The sequence below is a fragment of the Neltuma alba genome, unplaced genomic scaffold (assembly GCF_004799145.2).
Source record: "Neltuma alba isolate B1F8T4 unplaced genomic scaffold, ASM479914v2 tig00013549_pilon, whole genome shotgun sequence".
Classification (NCBI taxonomy): Eukaryota; Viridiplantae; Streptophyta; class Magnoliopsida; order Fabales; family Fabaceae; genus Neltuma; species Neltuma alba.
In genome coordinates, this window is record NW_021637756.1 from 72,937 (window position 1) to 92,364 (window position 19,428).

Below are 19,428 nucleotides of genomic sequence, written 5' to 3' on the forward strand. Positions count from 1 at the left end.
ATGGCTATTTTGACTTCTTCTTGTGGTATCTGAAGAATTCGAAACTTAATTGTTTTCCACTTATTACCAATCGTCAGTATATACATCTTAAAAGTATCATTTTTATCTTCTAGCATATATAAAGAATAAACTGTAAATTTATTTTTTCTCAGAAACACAAAATTAATCACCCTGCAATCTAGAGGATGACTTCAAGTTATTATGAACATCTTGATCCATATCCCTATTGTTGCGCTTGGAATTGTGATCTTAATTTTCATGTGACATTGGATTTATTGTACACAAGATGAGTACTCATTCCACTGGCGAGCAAGCCCGCATAATTCACCTACGAAATGATGATTTGGACTTGGATCTTAACATCACTCCACCACCTGGTGCCAATTTGGAGCAAATGGAGGAAATTACTCAAGTTGATCATCAAGCTGTTCCTCAAACCCACCAGGTTACACAACCTATTGATTTGGAGGCTTTTGATGACGATGATGTTATTTTATCTACGCAAAGCGATTTTCTTGAGGTATTATGTTATATCTCCCCTTATATGGAGAATTATCATGACACCTTAAGAAAAGAATGTAATTACCAAAAAGTTATTTCTTGCACAGAAACTTATCATTGCATGATATTCAATTGTTATGTGACTTTTTAGTGGTTACATTCTTTCCTTAAGACCTTATAATAACTCTCCTCTATCATACATATGTACGCATGGGTGAAGATATTATTTGATATTGTCATTCTATATTTAAATTTTTGGGGCTCACCTTATTTATGTGATTCTTATTTATCAATTTATTAGGCTAAGAACAATTCAAGAAGGCACCGTGGGAGCACTATAGCTGATGTGGACATATTAGGTAAGATACATATTATTTGATCACCCTATCTTGTAATTTATTTAGAAGCTTCATGAACATTTTGTTTAACATCTTGTAATGGGAATTGATATTATGTTTTGCTTTTCTTTTTTTCACTTTAGATTCAACTTTTTCACAGGATTTCTCTTATATGAACACAAGTTCGAAGAGAAATCACATCCTAAAAGACTAGTGGATTAGGTGGGAGAGTTTCTTAAACTTATATATCTCACTTCACTTGTGAAATTTTTTAATGTAGAACTCAATTATAACAAATAATTAGCGTCACTAATTTGTTTAGTCTTTACATATTAGTTATTTATCTCATACATTTAGCGCATTAAAGGGATTACATAGTCTTTTACATTAGCTTGTTAATTGTTAAACTTTGAAATTGCGCTTCATTGTTTTAAAAAAAAAAATTGTGTCCTTGTCATCCTGTCCTTCTGATATTGGCTTGTTCATAATATAATTGCAGCTAATAATGTAAATCATGCAGCTGATATTACTCCTGACAACCCTAGAAGAGATGATGTTGTTAACCCAACAACTCCTAATTGTGATCCACAATTGAAACTTGAAGACAATGGAAGTTCTCATAAGGTATTAGAATATTTGGACATATGTCTGACTTCATTTTTATCTTATGACATATTGTTGTTTCTATATTATCGCTTTTATTGATAATATATGGCAATTTTTCCTCATAGATATATATTGGTGCATATGCTTGTTATCGATTATCTTGCATTGTTCTTATTATTGCTATGATTGGCAATTGGTTATGCTTTATTATGTGTATATAGGCTTAAAATGCTTTGTAGAAACACGCATATGAAGAAGCTAGGGCTTTGATGAAGAAAAATATTGTTTCCTACTCAAACTATAGTTTACATATATAGCTCTCACATCACTCGTTTCAACCCTCACATGTCTCACATCACTCATTTCAACCCTCAAATCTCTCATATCACTCGTTTCAACCCTCAAATCTCTCACATCATTCATCACTCTTTGCCTTGTGATCTATACTTTTTCCTAGGTCTGACATAGGTACTCTTTCTATATTGTTGGTGTTGCGTTTGTCTTGAGCTGGTTCGAAAACATTATAAATAATACTTAAAAATAAATATTTTCACTCAAATTGAAATAAAAAATTCTTTTACGAATACACACGAAACAAACAATTGAGTTTTATTTTCTGACCAAACAAATCATTGCATCTTTTTCAGGTTTCTTCTATAATGACATACAGTTTCTATCATAATAATAAGTTAATGAGTATATATGTCCATGATGTCCTTTATATGAAAATTAGAGGATATAGGGGATCATTCTCATGAATCGTATTAATGAGAATTTGAATGCAAAAAAATTGAATAAAAATCATAAAAATGACTAATTAATTTCGTGTGGGTCCCCATTAAAAAGGCTTTTGGGGAAAACAATTAATCATTTGTATTACTTCATATTATTTACCACTCATACCCTCACATTCTTCAAACCATTTGCCACCCATACCATTTAGCATGTGTGCATGCGCACACACTTTGTGGCGTGGGTCGTGATTCACACTTTCTTCTGAGATCTACATTGATATCCCTTACATATAGAGGTTTTCACTTGTGTCTATGCCCTCATTGACTATTCATTTTCCCCGTGCACAGACACACAATTAAGTTTTATTTCTTGGAAAAAAAATCATTACATCTTTCTCTTATTCCTTATCAAATGACATTCAGAGTCCATTATAATAAAAGTTAATGAGAGTATTTGGCTATTTGTTATATGAAAATGAAAGGAGAAGGGGTCATTCCTTTGATTCTCACCTATGAGAATTTAACTCCACGAGAAATTATGAGAAAAAAAAAGTGGCAAAATTGGACCATTTCTTAGGGCCATAAATTCATGTATATTTGGAAAAAATGGTCTATTATATTAGCTAGCTATATGTAAGGATTGCCCCATGCACTCAACCCTCACATCATTCGCATCAATTCATTCATCATTCTTACTATCTTGCACAAGTAAGAGCCCACACTTTGTATTAGCCATACGTAAGGATTGCTCATGCCCACTTAATTCTCAAATTAATATGATTCACATTTTTTCCCACGTCCCATATTGATATCCCTACTTTATGTTGGTTTCCCTTTGCCTCTATGACCTTATTGATTCTCATTTTCACGCCTCCATACACCAAAAAAACAATTGAATTTTATTTCATGGAATTGTATGTCTTTCTCCTATTCCATATGAAATGACATTCAGTTCATCATAATATAAGTTAAAAGAGGATATTTATACTTGTGGTATTTTGTATATGGAAATCAGATAAAGGACAAGAGTCGTTCTCTTGATGACTCATATTGATGAGAATTTGACTTCATGAAAAATTAAACAAAAAGTGACAAAATCGTCTTATTTCTTATGTGTAGCAATCAAAGTGCTTTTTTAAGTGCTTGTTTGTATCACCTATGCTTAAGGATTGCATGCGCACTCTGTGCCTTAGCTTGTGATTCACATTTCTTCCAAAGTCCCGTATTGAGACCCCTTCAATATAAATGTGTTTTTCCTTTACACTAGGCCCTTAGTGGTTCTTCATTTTCACCACTACGCACAATAGAAACAATTAAGTTTAATTTACTTCATGAAAAGGAAAAATCATTAAAACAAGAAGATTAGATCAGCTAGCTGGAACTGTTTTAGCTTAATCAAGGGTCTTGAGTTCAACACTTGGGAATGCAACATCTTAGGGACCAGGGGCGTCAACTTTAATGGTTCTTGTCATGCCTCGATCTGAATTAGTCTGAACCTGTTGTTGTGCCTGAAAGATGGCCTAGTGTAGGATACCGGGTGCCAACACCAAAAAAAAAATCATTGTATCTTTCCATGTTTCCTTATGGAAGACATTTAGCCCATCATAAATATAATTTAAAGATGCATTTATACTCATGATGTCCTTTCTATTGTGGAAATCAATATTAGTGTTATTTCCTATACTCGTACTGATGAGAATTTGACTCCCAAAGAAGTTGGACAAAATACAGTGGAACTGGCTTATTTCTTGCATGTATCAATTGAAGTGATTTGGCCAAAAAAAAGTACTCTTTTGTATTAACTATGCTTAATGATTGTTTATCACTCAGGAGGCCATACTGACTCAAGTGCCTCAGATCCAATGCCTTCTAGATCTCTTTCTTTTTTCATTGCAATGTTTAACACTTTTTTCATTTCTACTTTCTTCACTTTTTGTGTATTGTACAATCTTCCTCTTTTCTTTTTAGTTGAGGATTGTCCATTGCATTAAAGTAATTTAAATCAAATTTGATAGAACTCACTCTTAGCTTATCTATCCTTAATTTGTCTTTTAATTATTGGGTGTGAGATTTATATATTGTAATACGCAACTTAGTATTCCCAAGGAAATACTACTTCATGAGATCTTCATTGTGCTATCTTCATTGTGCTAGAGATCCCTCCGATAGAGATGCTTGTTGAGTCCCTTCTATTTATTACCCATATGAGAGTTTTGAGCTTGAACTCTTGATGTTTTAGGTGTTTAGTCTTGCAATTCAAATTCTCTCTTCTCTTAGCAGTTTGCTATGTCTGCTTGATAATTGTATTTGGTGACACAAAGCCCTTTTGAATGTAAAGAAATCATTGGAGTGGGTAATGAGAGGAAACTAAATCATTCCTTTTCAATTACAGAATAAACAAGCTATATGTGTATTATTCCTGGTCCGTAATATAAAAGCTACTTAAGCAATTTAGGTAGATTAAGAAAAATAGTTAAATTTGTTATTTATAATAAATATGAGTTAATTTCTCCCAAAATATCCTCTTAATCACGACTACCCTTGGATGAAAACATCTTTAATATGTGTAATCAACAGGTATACTTTAGAGAATAAATTATAAATTGGAGATACAAAGTGGATTGATGTCTTATATTTAAAATCAAATTCAAATCTCTAAATAGCTCTTATATTAAGAACCAGAAGTAGTATATATTATCTATTATAGTCATTAATGTTATTGATGCCTTGGCTATAATTAAACAGTGTCATTCTCTGTGCAGTTCATCTCAACTTCACAATGTGGTTGCATTTTCTTTGTAGTGACAGAAGAACTACCTTTTAAGTCATTTTTTTTGTTTTCAAGACACTAAGCCAAATATAAGTTTTGTTAACTGTAGAACTCTATTACATTTTGTAGGAGCAAAAACCTGAAAAGGAGCCTATCTTTACCTGTCCCATATGCATGGACCCATTTGAGGAAGAAGTTTCAACAAAGTGTGGTCATATATTCTGTAGGAGCTGCATTAAGGCCGCTATAAAAGCACAAGGCAAATGCCCTACATGTAGGGTCAAGGTTACTCAAAAAGGCCTCATAAGGGTTTTTTTGCCCTCAGCTAGTTAATGTTTGGCTTTGAAATCACCAAAAGCCAAGCTTCTGATAATGGCGTTATGAGCCCCAACTTGTTTGGTGACAAATCATATTTAGCATTTGCTACTGCTGACTAATCTAGATTTGAGTCCTTAAAATTAGATGTTGGGTTTAGAATCACCAAAAGCCAAACTTCTGATAATAGTAACTTTCTATTTGGTGGCAAATCATTTAGTATTTTGTACCTTAGACTAATCTGGATTTGACTCGAATAGATTTTAGTCCTTAGAATGAAATGTTGGGTTTAGAATCACCAAAAGCGAAACTTCTGATGATGTTTCTGTCTGGTGGCAAATCAATTGGTATTTAGTACTTTCGACTGATCTAGATTTGGGTCTAATTGGGATGCTAGCTGTGTTAGTTTATGTATGTTTGCCTTAACCTTGTCTCATGAGAGAAAATACTATTGCATATATAAATTAGGTTAGTCCAATTTTATTGTTTTTTTTTTCATTTACATTTGGTTTAGAAAAACTATTATTTATATTTTGAACTGTGTCAACACTTTATGATAAAAAGGGCTGGCGTAAATTTTGGCAACGTATTATTATATAAAGCGTTGGGATATGTTATGCTTTTGTCAGAATTTTACATAACAAGCGTTGGTGTTTTTTGCTTTCTTGCTCTCTTATTCTCTACCCACATTTGCCTACAACCTTTTTCTTATCCTTGGGTCAAATGCGTTACCAATAGTCTTTTTGTTGGTGGAGGCAAATTTAATTGTTCTTATTATACAACCATTTCTTTTCAAATTTTATTTTACAAAAATTAATTTATCATGATATGACAAAATCATAAAAATGTTTTCATAAAACTATTTTCATTAAAACGTAGACAAGATTGTCCTGTTTGGACCAGAAAAATTTTATAAAAGAAGAGGGATTGAGCAGTTATTGTTAAAATGAAATTGAAATTGAAAAGTACTAGGTACTGCGCATACGTGATCTGAAAATTTGAACATGAAAACTAATAAAAATGGTTTAAAATAAGAACACATAAATACATACATACATTACAATGTCGACGCTCACGACCTCTTCACACGATAGATTTTAGGTAAATGGTTCATAATATATTACATCTAGCTTTGTGTGTGTGTGTGTGTGTAGAAACTAATTTATATGCAATCTAAATGAGATTCAACTTAAAACCAATGTCCCCAAAGGTACGAGAAAGCTCCATCCTAAATTTTAGCTCAAATCAATGCAAGAGAGAAAATTTAAATGACAGAGAAATTATTTTTCCCCTTCTTTTCGTTCAAATATATTTATTTTTCTACCTGAAATAAATGTATATTACTCATCAAATTACTAGAACTTAAAAAGGAAATGATTTTGAAAGTTCTTTTGAAAGAAAACTATTAAAAAAATTGGACAAAATGAGGTTCTCACGCATGACTTGACATGTATCCAATTAATGTTTCCAGCATGAAATGAGCATAGTAATTTTACAAAATTTTCTCTGGTGACAACGAAAAGACCAAATGAAGAAGGGCTTCAAGTACATAACTATGTCCATTTCATGCATCTACAAATTGTTGCTCATCTAGAACAAAGTCATTACACCCGAATTGTGACATGTCAAGTCCTTCAAAGAAATCGTCCAAGTCATCCTGGAAGGAAGAGGATAATGTGGGGGCCACTGTTCCATTGGGTGATACCTCTTGTGATGCATTACCATTGTACAGAACTTCTTCAGTATTTGATGATGAGCCTTCGACGTTGTACATGGTTGAGAGCTTGTTTGAAGATTCTTCGTCCTTTTGGTTGAATAGCTCATCGATTAACTCTCCCAAACATGTTTCCTCTTCATCATCGTCTTTCTTTTGTTGGTATGGCATTTCAATGTAGTTATTGTTGTTTGAGTTGTCATGTTTTTCTTCCTCCTTGTTTGATAAGAGCTGCTTATAGTCAGAAACTTCTGGTGCTTGCTCCTTTTTTGGGAGCACATACTGATGATTCCTCGAATAAAAATGGTGCAGAAGGTGACTAATTAAGAAATAAATATTCCAATTCAACAAATATATATTTGTTACAGATAACTAATTTAACTAATTTTTATAATATTTGTAAATTAATTATTTAATTTTCACATTTAAAACCAGAAGGAAAAGTATTATTGATTTTAAGAGGATAAAGAGAGAGGTATATACGGCTATTTCTAATCCTATTGGAACTATGCAAAGTGGAAAAGAAACCAATTCATATACTCTTATGTAGTTTTTTTTTTTTTTCCAATTTCTTACTTGAAATCAGCAGATAATGAAAAGATAAGAAACAGCTGTAGATTTAACTATTTGTCTTGTTTTACGTGGATTAAGAATAGAGTCTCATTAAACCCATGTGCATGGGACCCACAAAATCCCATAAAATCGGTAAATCCACCAGGATTATCAGTAATCCTAATGCAAGGGATTGAACCAAACGGCCCCTTAATTATAGTAATGTATCAAAACAAGCAACGTGAAACCGCCAAATAATATTGCGCTCAATGGAATCCATCTCAATGAGATGCTCATTGAAAATTTAGTAACTAGATAGGAATTTGAGTTAGAAGGAAGACTCACAAGATTTTTGAATTCATCCTCAAAAAGTGTTATAGAATCTCCAATTTGCAATTGATAATGCTTCACGAATTTTCCTGTTACATGAAAAACAAATTTTAACATCCGAAATTCTAGAGCTTCACAATGAATAACAAATTAAATCATCATACATGATGAGTGAATTTTACCTGTATGTTCAAGAACATACATTCTACTTTTATTATTGCACCAGTACCTATGTCATTAATGATTTGTGATAAGAATCTTTGAAGAGGAATAAGAATAAATATAGAGCACAAAAAGATCAATAATATTTAGAATATTTTAGGATCGCTTTTCTCACTTGTATTTCATTCTCCATTGACAGTCCGTGCATACATCCTTAAGTAATACTTCAATGCCTTCCTTGTTGGAAAGAGCCGGAAGGTTCTTCTCAGCTTCCTTCTATTGTGTTATTATAACAAATATTAGTTCTTTCCAAAGAAATTCTCTTATTTATTTTATTGCAGAATTGAACAATTCTTGGGTAGCGTATATAATCACTGTGAAGAATATCTTACCTTTGGAAGGACAATGCGACCCACAAAGCCAACATCACTGGTTTTCAACTTCTTCGTCAACAATTTTTTGAGTCTCTGTTCTCAAACAATGAATCATTAAAAAGGGGTCAAAAATCCAATATAATAATTCCTAGAAAAATAAAGATTTTTTTTCCTGTTGGTTAAAAGTGACCCGATTTCAAGCTCTAAATGAATCCCACCTTCCCATCAAGAGAGTGAAGAATATTGGGGATTCTACTATGAATTTCATTCTTATGAACAATCTCCTCCATGCTTTTAAGTAAATCAACCTTGCTTGCCTGTTCCAAGATTGAAGAAGAAACCCTAGAAGTTGAGCTTCTAGTTCTCTGTCTGGCCTGTTTTCTTATGTTTCTAGCAATTTTGCTCATCATTGCTCCTTTCATTTTCCTTTCGCTCTGAGGTGATTCCCATGTAACTGGCATTCCATAGTCAACATTATTGCTTGGACCCATGGGAAAAGAACACACAGGATAAGAAAAGGGATATTCATTCACTTGCAGAAATGTATTCCGATGTGGGACTTGTGAGCCTTCTACATATGTTAAGAAACAAGATGTCGAACAGTTTAATTGTTCATCAGATCCCAAGTGATGAACAATCTGAGGATGATCGACATTTTGATTCATTAAGCGATGATTTTGAGATTGACAAAGAAAGAAGCGCAATTTGAAGAAAGTTATCAATAAGCTAAGTGTTCTTACACTGTATATGAATTTAGAAAGAGAAGAGGTAAAACTTGCAGGAATACTTAACTGAAGGAAAAGAAAGTGACAGGTGTTAAGAGGATTATTGGGATCCGTTCTCAGATCCGGTTATAATTGCTTCTATGCTACTCCACTGATGTTATTTATAAAGGAGAGAGAAAATATTTTTGAAAAAAAATACTAAAATACCTTCAAAAATGTTAAAGGACAAATTAAGATAGGTGAATTGTAAAATCTCATATCAGACCTCTTGTACTATTTTAAAATTTTAAAATATTATGAAATAACAACACTGTCCTTATTCTTAGTGACTACTTTCATATAACTATTAACTACTCTAATTTAACTATTGACTATTTTTGTTTTCAAAGTTTCAATGACTACTTTTATATAGCTATTAACTACACAAAAATAGTAAATAACTAAATAACGAGCAGTTACTAGATTTCCAACAACACTCAATGTATTTTTTGAATTTTTAAAACAAAAGTAGTTAATAGCAAAATTATAATAGTCAATAGCTCAACAAAAGTAGTCACTAAAATTTTAAAAATAAAAGTAGTCAATCATAATACTAGAGTAGTCAGTAGCTAAACAAGAGTGGTCATCAGAGTTTTAAAAACAAATGTAGTCAATAACTAAAAAATATTAGTCAACACATAAGAAAGAATAGTTATCGAAGTTATGGTGACATGTCGCCAGAGCTCCTACGGTTGGCCACAAGCAGCGTCACCAACGCCGAAGCTCTAACGGTCGGAAGTGCTAAGGTGGCAATATTTTTTAAAAAAATTAATAAAGGGTACTTGTGTAATTTTATAAGATTTGAAAATTCTAAAATGATAAAAAGGGTCTAAATTAGAATTTTAAAATTCACCCACATTGATTTGTCCTTTAGCAATTTCTAGGGTATTTTATTATATTTTTTCCACTATTTTTCTAGGTCATATTTATAAGTCATTTTATTAAATTTTTAGTAGGAATGTATTATTTTATCATTCATTTACTATAGTTTAGATAAATATTTTTTCAAAGGTATATATAATAAGGGTAAAGTTAAAATGTTATTATACTTTAAGAAAGAATTAATGCAATTTAAAATTTTTCTTAGCTTATATAAAACACGTTGAAGACGCTAGGATGGTAGAAGTATTTGTGTTGAACAAAAATACAAATATTTTCAAATTAAACAGAAAGACCAAGACCAAGAAAGAGAAGGAATGAAACAAACACAGTTGGCAGTGATTATTACACTTGTTGAACCAGAAATTAGCCTTACAGTGAATAAAATAAATAATTTAATAATGAATTTGAACAAATACACAAGCACGCACATATCGATGGCCTCAATTGTCTTCATTGCAAAAAAAATTTCAATAAAAAATTAGACATTAACGAGTTAGTTCTAAGTTGTGCAAAACATAAGAAATTGTATGAAATTCAAAAGCATTTCGAAACCTGAAACCTTGGTTTTCAAAATGCTTTTAGGAAGAACTTGACACATTTCAAGTTTTCAATTTAGAAGTGGCCTCTATGAAAATTCTCAGGCGTTAATTCTCATATTAACGCGTCAATAATCCTGTGTTGAAACAATTCGTTTTGCTCTATTAAAAAATCATAATGGGCTTAAATATGAAGTATGAAGAAAGTGGGCCAAAAACCAGCCCAATAAATATATTCTCTGTAAAGTTTTAGAGATAACCCTGACTCTCTCTCTCTCTAAAAAGAGTCCTTTTCCTCAATTTCAAACATCTTTTTTTTTTTTTTTGCGCCAGCCTGAACTTCAAACAGTTGAGTCCATTGCTTCGTCCCATTTTTTCCTTCGATTTGCTTCTGATTTTAGATATTTTTTCCTCTGGCCAAAAAATCGAACGGTGCTGTTTCGTAGGGCTCAGTAATTCTGGTTAAAAAGAAAAAAGTAAACCTCAGTAATAAAAGAATGTGCCGGCATTTAACGTCTAGAATTGCGTTCGATAAAAAAAATTAGTGTTTAGAATAAAAAAAATTAAAAGAGCAAATGGCGATTCTAACTTCCAAGGGGGGAAAATTAAATAAAAGTGATTTTAAAGAAGGTGATTTAAATTATAGTTTTTCTGCCAGATATTTAGATTATATTTTTACTATTTATTTGTGTTCCCTTTTTTGTGTTATTAATTTCATTGTAGTATTTTATTAAAAATCATTTTTTATATCTTTCAGTTTTTACTTATATTTATAAGTTAACATAGTTAGTCTGGTTGTTTATCCTTGCATTTAAGTTGATAGGTTTTATCCTTAGAATATAAAATAATGACATTAACGACATTTAACGTAATACGCAAACTATAAATGATATCCATTAGTATACTGTTTGGAGTAGATGCAGAAAAATATTATTTATAATAATTCACTTGCCAGGAACTAAATTTTTTTAAAAAAAAAAATCCTATGAAGAAATGATTTTATCAAAAAAATAATTTGAAACAGATTTAATGTAAAGCGAGTTATTTTTTTTTAATAGGAGTGAAATGAAAAGCACACCAAAAAAAATAGGTTTTTACATAAATCAAAAGACAACTCATCTCACATGTTTAACTTGATTTTTGTAAAATTACTTTTAAAAAACTATAGCTCCGTAGAATAGTTAAAAATTAATTAAAAATATCTAACTCATCACCAAAATATTTTTCTTCTAAGCCCAACCCGCAAATAATTCGGTTCATTGGTCCGATGGGCGGAAACAAAAGTTAAATCTCACTATAACAAGCAAAAATGTTTCCAGAAAAATAGGTGGAAGACGTGGCACCTTTCAGTACACGTGGCAAACAGTGCACAACGTGTCGATCACGTGGTGCGCCACCTTCCTCTTTAACATGCTGCATCGAAAAGCGATGATGATAAAACGATTCAATCTTCATAGCATCTTCCCATATTATCTTTAGCTCGTGAAGAAGAAGAAGTTAATACACACAAATCAAACAAACAAACAACTCTCAGAAAATATGGCAGCCATGTTCATCACAAGAACTGCTCTCTTCCGTTTCTCAAAGTCCTTTCCTCAGGCAGTCTTCCTCAGATCTTCCCACAAACCCTCCAGAGTCGCCTTTGCCTCTCCTTCTTCCAATAACTATTCACACGTATATGCCTCTTCTTCTTCTTCTTCACACTCATTTCTGTCAAGAACAGTTCAATATAGTCTATTTAAGATTTTTGACACTGGTTTTGGTCTTGATTTTCAGTTCAGAAACACAGCAGAAGGAGCGGATGCAAGAGTTTGGTCATACGATCCTGCAAATGCGAGACGTGAAGAAGATGACAGAGACATGGGTGACAGGGTAAGAGATGGAGCAGAAGAAGCAAAAGAGAGAGGTAAAGAGTACGCACATGAAGCTAAGGAGAAGACGAAGGACATGGCTGAGAGAACCAAACAGTACGCTCATGAAACTAAAGAAGATGCCGAGGATGCTGCAGAAACCATGGCCGATAGAGTCAGAGAAGGAACAAACAAAGCTTCAGAGAGAGCAAGAGACTACGCTTACGACGCAAAGGACACTGCGAAGGACGCGGCAGATACTGTGGCTGATAAGACGAAGGAAGGGGCTCATAAGGCGGCGGATACAGCCGGGTATATGAAAGAAAGAACGAAGGAGAATGTCTCAGGAGCGGCGGAGAAGACAGCGGATACGGCTAAGTCGGCGACGGAGAAGACGGCGGACGCTATGAAGTATGTGGGAGAGAAGGCGAAAGAAACGGCGCAAGGAGCGTGGGGGGCGGCGAAGGACACCACACAGAAGATTAAGGAGACGGTGGTTGGGAAGGATGAGAGTGACGACGACGACTATAAAGGCGGCGGTGGTGGGTGGAAGAAGGGCGAGGCCCTGGATGAGGATGTTGTGGAACTGAGGAGACAAGGGGGGAAAGGACACGATGCGAGGAAGGGTTATTAGCTGACGAAGAAGAAGAAGGGTACTTCTTCTTTTTCTTTTTTTGGTCAATTTCTGCAAATAAGTTTGGTGATAAATATAATACTGTCAGTTTGTTTATTTTGTAATGGGTGTTTTGTGACGGCAAAATCTTACTAAAACTTTGTTTAAATAAATCTAAAATAATAATTTTTAAAAATACTCTTAAATGAGTGATGGGGATCAGAATGAGTAGACTAATAATTAATACAATGACAAAAAAAAAAACTAATAATACAGTGAGATTGCTTAATAATTAATATAAAGAAAAACGAAAAGAATTTGGTTTTTTAATATGAATATTATCCTCTATTGCAAATAACTATGTGTTTTATTCACAATAAATATAGAGTGAAGCATTGGGGAAAATATGTTTTCACACTTAATCCTCAGGCTGGCATATCTATCTATGGCAACAAGCTGCTCTTCTATTCTCAACGAAGATAATTGTTTTTGCTTTAAAAAAAAAAAATTTATCCCCACTGGGAAATTTTAGAGGAAATTGCAAATAAAGACCCCCCAATATATAAAATGGCAATCACTGAATTTGAGAAATTGTTCACAAGGAGCCGGTTCCAATTTGCAATTATAAAATCATGGCCAAATTACTAAAATACCCCTCTTTAATTTTTTTTTTAAAAAAGAACACCACTACCTCGCCAGAATCTGGCCGTCGGAGCTTCGATGCCGGCGGCCGGATGCCGGCCATTGCCGGCGGCTTTCCTTTGTTTTTTTGTTTAAACTGTTTTTTGTTTTTAAAAAATTGGGGGAAGTGAGGTTGGGGATTTGATCCCCCAACCTAATGCTTCCCAAAATTAAGAATGACCATCGAGCCAACAAATTTTTGCTAACATTATGATACAAAAAAAAAAAGTTAACTCATTTACTCTTGTTCCAGGTGATAACAATAATACATTTAGAAATAACAAGTTCTGATTGTAAAATAACACGTCTGGAATGAAAATTTAACAATATGTTTTTTTTATAACAACAAATTTTGTTGCAGGTGATAACAACAATACATTTGAAAATAACAAGTTCTGATTATAAAATAACAAGTCTGAGATTAAAATTTAACAACACGTTTTTTTTATAACAACACACTCTGTTTCAAGTGATAACAACAATACATTTGGAAATAATAAGTTCTTATTATAAAATAACAAGTTCTGATTATAAAATAACTAGTTTGGAATTAAAATTTAACAGCACCCTTTTTTTTATATAACAACACATTTTATTCCAAGTGATAACAACAATACATTTGAAAATAACAAGTTCTGATTATAAAATAAGAAATCTAGAATTAAAATTTAACAACACGTTTTTTTATAACAATTAATTATTTTATACTTTTGAAAAATAAATTATTTATAACTTATAAAAAGTATTTTTAATCTATTTAATTTGCTAAAAAAATAATTTTTATCTCCAATTTATAATCAGAACTTGAAGTGTAATTTATTATAGATTAAAAATACTTTTTTATTGTTCAAATTTATAAATAAAATTTAGAGAAAATAACAAGTTCTGATTGTAAAATAACACGTCTGGAATGAAAATTTAACAATATGTTTTTTTTATAACAACAAATTTTGTTGCAGGTGATAACAACAATACATTTGAAAATAACAAGTTCTGATTATAAAATAACAAGTTTGGGATTAAAATTTAACAACACGTTTTTTTTATAACAACACACTCTGTTTCAGGTGATAACAACAATACATTTGGAAATAACAAGTTATTATTATAAAATAACAAGTCTGGAATTAAAATTTAACAACATGTTTTTTTTAATAACAACACACTCTGTTTCAGGTGATAACAACAATACATTTGGAAATAACAAGTTCTGATTATAAAATAACAGTCTGGAATTAAAATTTAACAACACGTTTTTTTAGAAAATTATTTATATTATGATTTTGGAAAATAAATTATTTATAACTTATAAAAATATTTTTAATATATTTATTTTTTCTAAAAAATACTTTTTAATCTATATATCTATACAACTCATCATAAATCAAACTACTCCTTATAAATTATAAAGCATTTATAATTAAGTATTTTTAATCTATAAATCATAGTATAAATTTTTATATTATTTAATTCTTTAAATATTAAAATTTATTATTAAGTATTTAAATAATATAGTATAATTTATTATTTCATTCTTTAAATATTAAAAATAGTTTTTATATTTAAAGAATAAAATAGTATTTTTAATTATAAATTAGAGATAAATTTCATTTATAAATTTAAGCAATCAAAAAGTATTTTTAATCTACAATAAATTGTACTATTTATAATTTATAAGAAGTAGTTTGATTTATAATGAGTTGTATAGATATATAGGTTAAAAATTTTAAAAAAAAAATTAAAAAAGTGTGTTGTCATTTTCCCTAAATTTTATTTATAAATTTGAACAATAAAAAAGTATTTTTAATCTATAATAAATTACACTTCAAGTTCTAATTATAAATTGGAGATAAAAATTATTTTTTTAGCAAATTAAATAGATTAAAAATACTTTTTATAAGTTATAAATAATTTATTTTTCAAAAGTATAAAATAATTAATTGTTATAAAAAACGTGTTGTTAAATTTTAATTCTAGATTTCTTATTTTATAATCAAAACTTGTTATTTTCAAATGTATTGTTGTTATCACTTGGAATAAAATGTGTTGTTATATAAAAAAAAGGGTGCTGTTAAATTTAATTCCAAACTAGTTATTTTATAATCAGAACTTGTTATTTTATAATAAGAACTTGTTATTTCTAAATGTATTGTTGTTATCACTTGAAATAGAGTGTGTTGTTATAAAAAAAACGTGTTGTTAAATTTTAATCCCAGACTTGTTATTTTATAATCAGAACTTGTTATTTTCAAATGTATTGTTATCACCTGCAACAAAATTTGTTGTTATAGAAAAAACATATTGTTAAATTTTCATTCCAGACGTGTTATTTTACAATCAGAACTTGTTATTTCTAGATGTATTATTGTTATCACTTGGAACAAGAGTAAATGAGTTAACTTTTTTTTTTTGTATCATAATGTTAGCAAAAATTTGTTGGCTCGATGGTCATTCTTAATTTTGGGAAGCATTAGGTTGGGGGATCAAATCCCCCTAACCTCACTTCCCCCCAATTTAAAAAAAAAACAGTTTCAAAAAAAAAACAAAGGAAGGCCGCCGGCATCGGAGCTCCAGCAGCTGGCAGCCGGGGTGGCGGAGCTCCGGCGCCGGCGGCCGGATTCCGGCGAGGCAGTGGTGTTCTTTTTTATAAAAAAAAAATTAAAAAGGAGTATTTTGGTAATTTGGCCATGATTTCATAATTGTAAATTGAGACCGGGTCCTTGTGAGCAATTTCTCAAATTCAGGGTCCCTGATTGCCATTTTATATATTGGGGGTCTTTATTTGCAATTTCCCCGACATTTTATCATTTTATATGGATGATTTAATAAACTTATTTGTGGTGTATCTTGATTTTTGTACAAGGTTCCAGCCTCACACAGCACAACCCTCCCCCTCACCCCAGGGTTCTTTTTCTTTTTTTTTTTTAATTATTTGGTTCTTTCCACATTCTTCTTCTTGTTTTTTTTTTTTTTTTGACAAAAATATTCTTCTTCTTTTGAGGGTGAGATAATTAATTATGTTTATTGTGACTTGTTTATTTAATGCAAAATTTCCTTGTCATTGAAAAACGGCAAGATAATTAATTATTTCTTACAATTCTAAATACAAAGCTAATTAAAGCACTTATTTTAAAAAGGCGATACATTTGTCAACATAATTGATTTAACTAATTGTTTTTTTGTTAAAATTTTTTTAAGAAACCAGACGATCTTTTTTAGTTGATAGTTAGAAACTAATCCTTTTGAGAGATACAAATTATCAAAATGGGTTTTAGCTCCCTTAACATAGTCTTTTTTCATTACCAATTGTTTTAATTTATGTGCAAATTAGTAAGAGTATAATGATCCACTTCAACAAAAGTTTGGTGTAGGCCCAACATGATTGAATGGGATCCCTTCTCAATTGGATCTATTCAAATGGGCCCAGCTCATGTAGCCTTACCTCTGGGTGTTGTTAGATCAGAAGTTTTTTCTTCAGCCCAATAACAAAAACTGTTTGTTATGAGTGAAATGGAGGAAAGAGGGGAGAGAAAAAAACAATTTAATAAACTAGAGTTAATTAAAATTTTTTCTTCCCAACCCTTTCCTCCATTTACTTCATACCAAACATAGGGTAAAGGTTGAAAGGATATATAACTCCCAATCCTTAATATAAGAGTTAGATACTTAATTTATAAATATTAAGAAAATTAATTCAATTAATTATTTGAAATAAATAGCTATACCTCTTAAAGTATCCTTGTTAATTATGTGTATTGGGAATATCTTTTTTAAGGAACCTTTAACATATGCAATCACTATACAGATTACTTTAAAAAAAATAGGATAAAAATATAAAACAACATAGATTGTAGTTTTATACTTAGAACTGAATTGAATTTCTAAGTAGCTTATATATTACAAATCAGAGGTAATATTCAACAAATGAGTTTGAATTCTATTGGGAGAGGTACCCATATTTAGTACTTAGCAATGACTCGAATATGATTACCTCTAATAGAACAATACCTATATGTAATTAAAAAAAAAAAAAGACAAGTAACGTATATTTTTCTTTTCCATTTGTAACGAAAAACTTAGTGGGTTAATGTACAAATTTTCCCTGCAAATATTAATTCGTTAGACACCCGAAAGTTTTTTCAATGTAAGTTCATCCTGAAAAGTTTAAAATCATAGTTAAAAATTATTAACAGTTAATGTCACTATTTTAACATTAATTTTTTAACTGCAAGAAGTAATATTGTCAAGATGTTAAATTTTTGGAACAGATTTATATTCCAAAATTTTTTTTTGAAGTATTCAACGCTCACCGCAACCTTTTTCTGCATGTAACTAATATGGGCCGTATGCGGGATCAGAGATGTGCGCATGATGACATGAACAAAAATGCATACCCCCCCGCCCCGGGGGGGTGAAGAAGGCAAATGCGACGACGTATGAAGCATGATGCCACTGAGGCACGGAGGAGTCTTTGCGGGTCCCACTCTCCCAGGGTGCCACCTTCGATGATGGCCTTGTAGGAGCAGTTGGATTTTTTTTTTGGCCCGAGGGAGCAGTTGAATTGAAAGTGGTAACCGCTAACGACTCCGGCCTGCCACGTCATCAAGTGACTTAAGTGAAATTGAAAGAATAGTGTGATGTGGGGCCACCATCTTCAATTGGATGTGTCCGAAACATCCTCAGGAAAAGCAGGGGAATTTTCTTACCCAGATAGCCCAAAAACTCAATTGCCCATTTGTAGTTTGAAATGCGCATTCTAACTTATAATATATTCTAAATCATTTCCCTTTTTTTACAGTTCATGAAGTTTGAAAAAAAGGGAATTATGAAATTATGTTTCTACAACGAAAGTATTCATTATCTTCATATTGAGATTATTATGTCTGCCTATAATGCTTTTAGAATTCTTATGCAATAAAGATGAAGAGGGTGGTTCAAACACAACTTCACTAAGTTGGTGCAGAGTTTTTTGCTTTGGTTAGTCTGGTAATCCAAACCATAGCTTAAGAACCAATCCACTTTCTGATCATGGACTGAGTTGAATTGGTCAATTTTTATAAAGGAAGGGTCCACATTTAAAAGGGGTTGAGCCGGTCCATTAGGGCTTAATTAATTACGCAATAACAACACTTCTCCCTCCAATTCTAAATTAATGAATTTTTTTGGTCCTACATAAAAGATCTCAATTTTATTTGTCTTTCATATTTATTTATTTATTTTGAAATTATTCTTTTAATTATACACAATTAATATGAATATTTTTAAATGTAAATAATTAAAAAGGAATTTTAAAAAAGTCTGAGTATAATTTTTTTATAGATAACTAATTTAACTAATTTACTTATTATTATTTTTTTGCATCATTTGAAATAATTCTGTTGGTCATATTACTAATTAAGTGGTCCTTATAGGGTACTTAAGAATATCTTAGCAAGTTTGAGGATTGGAGGATGTGAATAACCCGTTCATCTTTTTATATTATATTCATTATTCACATTGATTAGGCAAGCCGGCATGACATAAGAATTGTCTTTTAATTAATTAATGGGCCAAGACTTGTTAATTTGGACTCATTTTATTCCATTTGTGCCATTTAGAGAATTGGGAAATACATATGTTTTTGGGCCTTCAATATAAACCCGTTTGTGTAATGTGTTAATTATTCAGTAGTTTTTCATTTTGCCTTAATTTCTTCTTTTACATGAG

At 31.3% G+C, this 19,428-nt stretch overlaps 3 protein-coding genes across 3 annotated transcripts; 2 read left to right on the forward strand and 1 right to left on the reverse strand.

Annotated features, from left to right (window-relative positions):
- The first annotated feature begins 286 nt into the window (after window positions 1–286).
- On the forward strand, window positions 287–5,282 carry LOC114738163 (E3 ubiquitin-protein ligase RNF4-like). The gene is made up of 4 exons (XM_028926185.1): window positions 287–520; window positions 803–860; window positions 1,339–1,463; window positions 5,079–5,282. Exons 1-4 carry the CDS (start codon window positions 287–289, stop codon window positions 5,280–5,282), a joined length of 621 nt encoding a protein of 206 aa, XP_028782018.1.
- Window positions 5,283–6,828: 1,546 nt separating this feature from the next.
- On the reverse strand, window positions 6,829–8,887 carry LOC114738164 (B3 domain-containing transcription factor LEC2-like). Its single transcript, XM_028926186.1, has 4 exons — window positions 8,615–8,887; window positions 8,415–8,489; window positions 8,233–8,298; window positions 6,829–7,242 (listed from the first exon to the last, which is right to left on the reverse strand). Exons 1-4 carry the CDS (start codon window positions 8,885–8,887, stop codon window positions 6,829–6,831), a joined length of 828 nt encoding a protein of 275 aa, XP_028782019.1.
- A 3,230-nt stretch (window positions 8,888–12,117) lies between these two features.
- LOC114738165 (late embryogenesis abundant protein 14-like) lies at window positions 12,118–13,062 on the forward strand. Its single transcript, XM_028926188.1, has one exon. The coding sequence runs from the start codon at window positions 12,118–12,120 to the stop codon at window positions 13,060–13,062; it is 945 nt and encodes a 314-aa protein (XP_028782021.1).
- Window positions 13,063–19,428: the final 6,366 nt, after the last annotated feature.